The sequence below is a fragment of the Trifolium pratense genome, linkage group LG2, assembly GCF_020283565.1.
Source record: "Trifolium pratense cultivar HEN17-A07 linkage group LG2, ARS_RC_1.1, whole genome shotgun sequence".
In the NCBI taxonomy this organism is placed as follows: Eukaryota; Viridiplantae; Streptophyta; class Magnoliopsida; order Fabales; family Fabaceae; genus Trifolium; species Trifolium pratense.
Genome location: NC_060060.1, coordinates 41,087,389 through 41,096,275, shown reverse-complemented (window position 1 = coordinate 41,096,275; position 8,887 = coordinate 41,087,389). Strand labels below are relative to the sequence as shown.

Sequence of the window (8,887 nt, the reverse complement as noted above, 5' to 3'; positions counted from 1 at the left end):
ATTATTGTATTTTTTATATCTAAATTTTTGAACTCATTATCTCTAATTTAATTACATAAGAGTTAGTTATAAGAGAGTTAAACCATCTCATCCAAACATTCTTTAATTCATTAATAATTCGAATATTTTTCTCTTACAATTTGGTCTTTCTATGATTTGAAGTGTATTTTTGATACAAAGTTTCATGGGAGGGAAAGGAAGTTTAGTACTATGTAATGGGGAGGGAAAATGTTATATTTTTTTGCTTTGTTTGGTTGAAGGAAACACGGGGAGAAAATAGATTGGATATGTAAAAATAATCTTAAAATTGACACATGCCATCTAGTTTGAGGAATTAATTTCTAAAATTGCGACAAAAATTTACTTAATTCGCAAAAAAAAGTAATTCCATGATTTATAAGACATAATCCCATGTAGCAAAATTAGATTATGTGCGGTGTTTTGTAATAAAATTGACTTTACAAGTTTAAAAATTACTTTTTTTTTGAAGAAGCCAAAATGAAATATATTAACACAGATAGCTTCACCAGCACAAGACGTACCGAAGTAGACTAAAAAGTTTACAATAGAATCAAAGAGATGCAATCATAATCAAATCATACAAGACCCAAACACAACAATGGATCAGACCACCAGCTATGGTAGTTCGAAGCTAACGTAATGCTCGTCGACTTCAACCACCTAAAGGAGAATAGCTTGATCTTATCCAACAAGAGATGAGGTGTGTCTGTTGAGCCCTTGAACAAACGATGATTTCTCTCTGTCCATATCACCCAAACACAAACTAGCCAAAGAAGCTGCAGAAAAGACCGTCGAGCTCGAGATGCACCTGCGGAAACTGTGAACTGGACAAAATGATCGCGCAAAGTAGTAAAATCCATCGGTGAAATGCCAACCCACGCACGGACCAAATCCCATAAAGAGCCAACAGTGCTACAAGATAAAAATAAATGATGGGCCGACTCAGTCACTCCACAGCCAAAAACACAAGCATCAGCGGTAGAAGACAAAACACCACGAATGACTAGGTTGGCTCTCGTGGGCAGCCTATCCCGCAATAAACGCCACGCAAAAATGGAAACCTTCAACGGGACCTGAGGGTGCCATATAAGGTTTTCCGCGTCATGTAAAGCAACTGAAGCCTGATGAGTCAAGATCTGATAACCTCCCGCAACAGTATAACCTGCGTCAGGATCTGGGCTCCACTGCCACCTGTCCAAAGTCTGATCCTGCAAAGAAATGTCAAGAAGTAAAAGCTGACACTCCCTCAACAACTCCTCCTCCCACGCCCTCAACCTCCTCTGCCACACCCACGCCTCTCCATCTGCCCCCCACCCTAAAGCAAACATCTCCGCGACTGAGCACGATTTGGTCTGAGCCAACGCAAAAAGGCGACCAAACCGCTGCCTCAACGAGATCCCATCCAGCCAAGGATCGGTCCAGAACAGAGTATCTGAGCCATCCCCCACCCTCTTCACAACATGCTCCCTAAACCACCTACCACCTAACTCACTCTCACCCTCTCTAAAACGCGCTATCTCCCTCCACCACACCGAACCTCGCTGACCACCCTCACAAAGTCTACCCTCCTCAAACCCATACCGAGCTGCCAAAACTCTAAACCACAGGCCCTCTCTGTCCACCAACATCCTCCAACACCACTTTCCCAACAACGCTAGGTTGAACTCACGCAACTGTCTAACCCCCAAACCTCCAGACTCCTTACGTAAACAAATGTCTTTCCAACTAACCCAAGAAATTTTCCTAGAATCCTCACACCCCCCCCAAAAAAATTTAATGAAAAGTTTAAAAATTACTATTTTCAGTTGATTCATCTATAAGTCATAAACAGATTATGATGCATCTAACTACTTTAAAAGCAGACCCTCGAACCCGAGTCGCAAAAAGATGAGGCTTAGAGCCCTGTTGATAATTGTAAATTTCCACCTCATAAAAAGAGGATCGGAATCAATTAAGATAAAGACATTGTAGAACAATAGAAGGCAGAATAATACGATCGAAACTCTGACCAAATAATTAGACATTCGCGACCATTTCTATTCAACATGACTTAATATGAAGTTTTTCCTAATAGCGCTCTAACATAAAAATAAAATGGCACTAAACAAAATAGTTTATAATAATTTTGTTATTTTGTTTATATAATAAAAAGAAGAATGATTGATTCGATTCTTAATATAAAAAAAATAATTTATTATTTAGATTTTCTTGAATGATCGATTATATAACCAAAAAATACAAACTTTTTCTTTTAAGGAGTACTGTACAGTGGAGTTGTGGTGTCCTACTCCTACGCCATTCAAAGAAATCAAAAGACCCCTTTTTCATTTACTTCCATCACAGGTTCCTGTAGCTTCATTTTATAACAAGGCAGCAACAACCCAATAACAAGTTCCGTTATTTCTTCACCAGTGAGTGAGTTTCTATGCCAACCCAATTTTCATGTTTACAATTCCACATATTATAATCATTTAGGTATTAAAGTTAAACTATCATGATTCTTTTTATTCTGTGTTTTAATGTTCGTGTCATGGTTGTGACTTGTAACTGTTTGATGAAATGCCTAGCTCAAATAAAACTTCCTTTGTCATTGCCTACAAGTTCAACTCACTAGTTTTTATTTATCTGTATGAAGAATAGTAAAAACCGCTAATATAATTGTTGTTTAGGTAGATTTGAATGGCGAGTAAGGATGATGATGTGAAAGAGACACTGATAGTTGATGCACGGGCAAAAAATGACGACGCTGTGAAAGATACGCTGATAGTTGATGCACGGGCAAGAAACATTAGTCACAATGTGAGATGTACTGAATGTGGGAGTCAATCTATTGAAGATTCTCAAGCAGACATTGCCATTATACTTAGGAAGGTACGTGGCTCTTACTTTCTCAATCACCCGCATAGTCAGTTTACTTATACAATTTGAATAGGAAAAGGGAACCTTGTTTCCCTGTCACTAGAAAATCACAGTTGCAAGGCATGGTTCATATTTTTTTTTGTACTCAGTTTATTAGTTTGTTTTCCGACTCTATGCAACTCTTTAAAATAAGATTCTAATGACCATGCTCCTTTTGAATATATATTAATTTCATATAATGAGTTATAAAATATCAATGCCTTATGTGGATATATTAATATCTGTTAACTTATCTTGCCCGTGCTATAAAACTTATGTGGAGTTACATAGTATTTTTACTGTCGCTTCCCAGGAACAATGATATGTCAATTAACTTAACCATTTTCAGTCCTAAAGGGACAACTATATAAGTATTCACATCATATTTTACAATCGTAACAACACTAGATAATTCTTACCACAAATGATGCATAGTTTATCAGTTTGCTCCCTGCCTTCCCTCCATGATACTATTAACAATCATAACCACGAGCCATTACCCATTTTTCAAGATCCTAGACACTCTAATACACAGTAAAGCAAAATTTTAGGAGGGAAAATTGAGTTGGGAATAAAAAAAGTCAACGAAAAGTCCACAACACCAAACACACATATAAAAGACTAATTTTTGTCGGCATTCATATGAAACTAGGAAAATTCACACAGAAACATAATCAGAAAAAATCCTAGGAGCATAATACTACGAAATTAAGAAAATCAAGAGCTACTACCTACTGACAAATTTGCATGGTCAGAGCATCCATTAGTACAACCACAGCCTTCTGGAGGGACAAGATTGCAACAATCAGGATATATCATCTTAGTTATGTATTTAAAGGGAGGGGGCTTCTCGTCATTTATGGTGTTCACAGCACATATGGGAATTCTCTCTTTACCGTAGGAAATATCTTTGACGCATTGACCTTCTCTTATTTCTCTCTTATTTTCAGTTCCTTCAAGGCAAGCTCTGGTTGACCTGGGATTCTTCGCAAGCGAAACTGATAAACCAGCTTCCCATGTGACCCCATTTCCTGTCAACATGACTCAACTAGATAAAGTCCATCATAAACATATATCTTGCTTTTTACATCCATTGATTCCGAACCCCGTATCACCCTAACAGGATTCTTTTCCTCACTGCTGTTCTTCAGAGCAAGGTTGCCCCTTACAAGCTTCTGATCTTTTGGGTCTTTGTCACTGCTCATCACATTTCCACCCTGCCCTGTATATATCAAAACATCTGTATTATCTAATTCATCAGAATAGCCCCCTGACGCAACAATACTAGTTGCAAGGACTTTATTTTTCTGCTTCACATAATATATACCACCCTGAATCTGGCGATGAAAGCCAATTATATTAAGCTCTATTCTGTATTGAAATTCATCACCGACTACAACCCCGGGGACAGATCCCAAGATCTTATCCCCTTCGTTAACATAGTTCCCTTTCTCCTTAAGTATTTTCTCAGCTTGTAAATCAAACCTCCTTCTTTCTTTCTCGTTTGACTTTGCTTTTGCTTCCGCTTCCTGCAAAAGCTTTCTAGAAACAGCTTGGAACAGGCGCAATGCATTCCTCACTTTATTACGGGCCATTGAGTCATTCTCATGACAACTGAAATTACTACAACCAAGAGGAGGAACATTAACACCATGTGATTTTGGGATGCTTTTAAAGTTTTTATGTATAGGGTATAGAGAATTATTCTCCCGTCTTACTAATTCACCCATTTAATCAGAAGTAGCATTTCCATTTTTCTTTTTCAACGTGCCCAGAATGATTCGGTACATGTTTTGTCTTGACAGCAGTTTTAGACCTGTCTAGCTGGGCATAATAATCAACTATCTTTCCCTTCCTTTCATCTGTGCCACCTATTGATGCTGGTTTAAATTTGGGAGAACTTGTATCAGATCTCCAAGGACATTCTGATTTAGACATCAAACCTAGCACTATTTTCCTGCCTGATGATCCCTCGACCTGTACAATGTTCGTGTTTTCCTCTTTAACCACTGCCTTTGGATTTATGTTAACCTGATGGTGATTATATTTTTCAGACTCTAGTAGAAACTCACAGTTGCAAGGCATGGTTCATTTTTTTTTTGTACTCAGTTTATTAGTTTGTTTTCCGACTCTATGCAACTCTTAAAAATAAGATTCTAATGACCATGCTCCTTTTGAATATATATTAATTTCATATAATGAGTTATAAATTTTGTCTTGAGTTATAAAATATTCAATGATTATGAATTATAACAGATATTAATATATCCACATAGAAGTAATATATTCATCAACGAAAAGTAAACCCCCAAAAACAAAAAGTAAGTTACCACAACACCGCACACACATATAAAAGACTAATTTGTGTCGGCATTCATATGAAGCTTGGAAAAGTCACACAGAAACATAATCAGAAAAAATCCTAGGAACATAATACTACGGAATTACGAAAATCAAGAGCTACAAACAACAATACCTTGAAAAATTGTTCATTAAAGTGATCAGGTGAAAACTCGTAGAAGAAGTAAGAGTAGTAACTGTGTGACTTTTCCATCATCTGCTGATGTTGCTCAAAGTCTCTAACACACTTGAAAACCGCTGGTGCACATACTTGACCAGGCAATGACTCTTTAAAACTTGCATCTGCACACCAAGAGATATTATCTATATCATATAACCATGTAGAGGAATCCCACATTGAAAACTTTAAGATATAGAGGGTGGAAAATGAGATATAAATTGAAGTGTAATGCATTGAAATTTATATCACACTGTCATGTTTTGGGTTAGTTGAGGCCTCCAATCCTGAAGTCCACTTCACCCAAAATGTTGTTTCTACATTTTTTAATTTAAAAAAAACAGTCCAACTTGTAAAACTAGCCCAACTGCCGATTTTTAGCAGTTTTCTCCCCAGTTTTAGTGCACTGCAGTTTTCAGGACTGAATGGACCGGACATAGGTCGGGTCCCTGGTCGAACCGCCGGTCCATTCCAGATTTGATTACCTTGTTTGAAAGTAAGTTTTTTTGTTATTATGTAAATCCTAAACATTTGAACAATTTTCCAGTTAATTCGTGATGAAATTCGTAAAGGAAAAAGTGACAAGGAGATATTCAAAAAACTTGAAGATGATTATGGAGAGACTGTACTCTATGCACCAAAGTTTGATATGCAGACAGCAGCTCTGTGGTTATCACCGGTAAATTTTTCCTCATGGATTGAAAGCACTTCTTGAACTTGTAATTTATTTTGTAGTGCATTTTATATCTGTACTGATTCCAGAAACACGTGCTTTTGAATAGCTCTTGGTCGCTGGTGCAGCTGCTGGAGTATGGGCTTACGGGAAGCATAAACAAAAGACTAATGTTCATATCATGGCTCTGAACCTTATTAGAGGTGTTCCATTGACCCCAAGAGAGAGGGAAACACTGCTTGACGTTCTTACGCCTCCTGCTTCACAGGGATTTAAATCACAGGAAGTTAAGACTTCCCTCTGGTGGAGGAGATTGCGAGGTCAATGGTCTCGTTGACTATTTCGATCGGGCTTTAACCTTTTAGGCAACTCTGCCAACTCAGTTTGTGGCTTTAAAGAACGACAAAAGTTGTCAACTTATATATGTTTATGACTATATATATTAGGTTTCACTTTGATGTTAATCCATAAATTTCCAAGTCTAGTATTTTAATTTTATGTGTCAATACCCAAACTTGGTGCAGATATACATTGCCAAGAAGAAGTTCATTTTGTAATAATAATGATTTCACCGATTAATTTTCATGCCAATCCTTAAACTCTATTCCGGACTTGATATCCAGCATTTCTGGCATTGTGATTCTGTCTATTGACATTGCATTTGAGCAATCAACAACAGATAGCCGCCACACTTTTCTAGAACTTAATAATATTCTTCTCGTTAACACTTTTATTATGACTGCCCAATGACACTGTAGATGTGTATTGAAACTATGGACGCATCCTTCTGATTTTTTTGTTTTGTAGAATTGTGAGAAGAATATATGTGCAAAAGGGGATGTTTGGATTTTAACCAAACCATGGTGCCATTGTTTTGTTGCTTCAAGAAGCCACGGTGAAAATGTCATCAACAATGGTAAGTACTTTAATTTAAACTTTATCCTTATTCTTCATAACTATTATAGTTCTAGTTCTAGCAACAGAAAAAAAAAACACCATTCAGTACGCCGAAGTCTATACTTTTTTTGTGATAAGCACTTTAATTTATAGTTTAAACACAAATTTCCAAAGTGTCAACCTTGTAGAAAGATTAAGTTGACTACTGGGGGTGGGGGTCACATTTGAAGTTTGCCAAACCAACAAAAAGATGGCAGATTCTTTACATTAGCAATAAGTACCTGCTGAGCTTGTGAAAATTTCATCTACAGGCTGCAAGCAGATACAATCACTTATTTACTAATAAAACCTAGAAAGCTAATAAAATAAGTGTTGCAGTTTATAGTATATATTATAAATAAGCAGTGGCTGGTCACACAGTTTGTGGCATGCCATGAATTCTTCAGTGGAAGTTGGTGCTAGCAGAATAAGTGAGTCCCACGTTCCAATTAGAAGGAGCAACATTCCATGCAATAATAGTTTCCTTAGTGGTGTAGGAAGTAATCCTGAAAGATAGAGCTTGACCACCTAGTGTTGAAAATGCTTGGTAGGAAGCACCCCAGTTATGGCTCATTTTAATCCATCCTGTTCTACTTCCTTTCACCATCATGCTTGAAATATCTCCTCCACCTCCTACATTCATCACATACACCAATAGCCAGTACCCATTTCCTTGGAAAGAGAATCTAATCCCTCCCTTTCTTTGGCATGGAACCCTATAAATAAATTAATCAACAAAACACATTATTTTAAGGAAAATGCTGATTATTTATTTCATACTAAGGAGAATTGAAATGAGCATTGTGAATTTACCTGCGGTACATAACAGGGACGATACCAGCTTTCCACTGTGCAATTTTCATGAAAGCGGGTTTGGCCATGTCGAAATGAACTCGTGGTGGGTTACACCATCCACCATTATCGGAGGGTTTCGACCAATTAGGAGGACAGAGATTAGTGGCTGTGACAGTGGTGAAGGCCACATTTCTATAACATGCACTTGATTGGTAGCATTTAATCTGGAAACAACTCCCACACGCATAACCATTGTTGAACAACGTCGAGCTTAATGCCACTGTATCTGTCCCATAACCATTCTGAAACAGATTACCGTATCCACATGCTCCTCCTTTAATTTTAATCCCACACCAAAAAATAATCAATATTGAGGATAGATAAGTAACACTAGTTGAATTAAGTGATAATATGATAAACCTTTACACCTACTGTGCATATTAATTAAATTCACGAGCACTAATATTAATTAATGTTTTTCTGTTAAGCTGTATTATTGTTGAAATGGTTTAAGCAAAGTGAAAAGTAATGAAATTTGAGATAGCATTTAAAATATATACCCATTGTTTCAGAAGCAGTTTCATCTCCATAAAATGTGGCATGAGCAAGAGACCATTTACTGGGTCTAAATATCACCACAGCTACTGTTGGTTCTCCCATCAAAGTGAACATCATTGCATAAGCAATCAACATGAAGCTACGAGCTTGAAAAATAGATGCCATGGCCAAGTTTTTTTTTGGACAACTAATAACTTATGAATTAGTTATATATCTTTGTATATAGGACAAGTTATTGATGCAATTCGATGCTCAATGAGGATAACAAGTACATGTATCCCTTTATATATGAAGTACAGTTCCTATATCACGTTGTTGATTAATTCTAATTTGTATGAGACGTGATCCCACGATGTATTAGATAGTGTTTCTTAAATTTCTACAAAGTCAACATTAACATATTGTTGATGTATAGTATATATTGTTTTGCAACAACAACATATGATTAGGCAACGATACATTGTTTGTACGTATGTCGGCGCCAAATA

General features: G+C 36.8%; 2 protein-coding genes across 6 annotated transcripts; one reads left to right on the top strand and one right to left on the bottom strand.

Moving 5' to 3' along the window:
- Positions 1-2,265: 2,265 nt before the first annotated feature.
- Positions 2,266-6,714, top strand: LOC123911018 (cytochrome c-type biogenesis CcmH-like mitochondrial protein). 5 transcript variants are annotated; one of them, XM_045962334.1, is made up of 4 exons: positions 2,266-2,432; positions 2,695-2,892; positions 5,985-6,116; positions 6,220-6,714. In XM_045962334.1, exons 2-4 carry the CDS (start codon positions 2,701-2,703, stop codon positions 6,445-6,447), a joined length of 552 nt encoding a protein of 183 aa, XP_045818290.1. In that variant the 5' UTR covers positions 2,266-2,432; positions 2,695-2,700; the 3' UTR covers positions 6,448-6,714. The 5 variants fall into 5 exon arrangements, with proteins under 5 accessions (XP_045818290.1, XP_045818287.1, XP_045818289.1 ...); XM_045962331.1 differs by having other exon boundaries at positions 2,691-2,892; XM_045962333.1 differs by having other exon boundaries at positions 2,266-2,436.
- Positions 6,715-7,114: 400 nt separating this feature from the next.
- On the bottom strand, positions 7,115-8,656 carry LOC123911017 (expansin-A7-like). The gene is made up of 3 exons (XM_045962329.1): positions 8,402-8,656; positions 7,860-8,175; positions 7,115-7,762 (listed from the first exon to the last, which is right to left on the bottom strand). Exons 1-3 carry the CDS (start codon positions 8,562-8,564, stop codon positions 7,450-7,452), a joined length of 792 nt encoding a protein of 263 aa, XP_045818285.1. The 5' UTR covers positions 8,565-8,656; the 3' UTR covers positions 7,115-7,449.
- Positions 8,657-8,887: the final 231 nt, after the last annotated feature.

Coding starts and splice junctions, on each gene's coding strand:
- LOC123911018 (XM_045962334.1), top strand. CDS start 2,701: ATGGCGAGTAAGGATGATGATGTGAAAGAGACACTGATAGTTGATGCA. Junction 2,893..5,984: donor TTGCCATTATACTTAGGAAG/GTACGTGGCTCT, acceptor ACAATTTTCCAG/TTAATTCGTGATGAAATTCG. Junction 6,117..6,219: donor CAGCTCTGTGGTTATCACCG/GTAAATTTTTCC, acceptor GCTTTTGAATAG/CTCTTGGTCGCTGGTGCAGC.
- LOC123911017 (XM_045962329.1), bottom strand. CDS start 8,564: ATGGCATCTATTTTTCAAGCTCGTAGCTTCATGTTGATTGCTTATGCA. Junction 8,176..8,401: donor AACTGCTTCTGAAACAATGG/GTATATATTTTA, acceptor TTAAAATTAAAG/GAGGAGCATGTGGATACGGT. Junction 7,763..7,859: donor GTCCCTGTTATGTACCGCAG/GTAAATTCACAA, acceptor ATTTATTTATAG/GGTTCCATGCCAAAGAAAGG.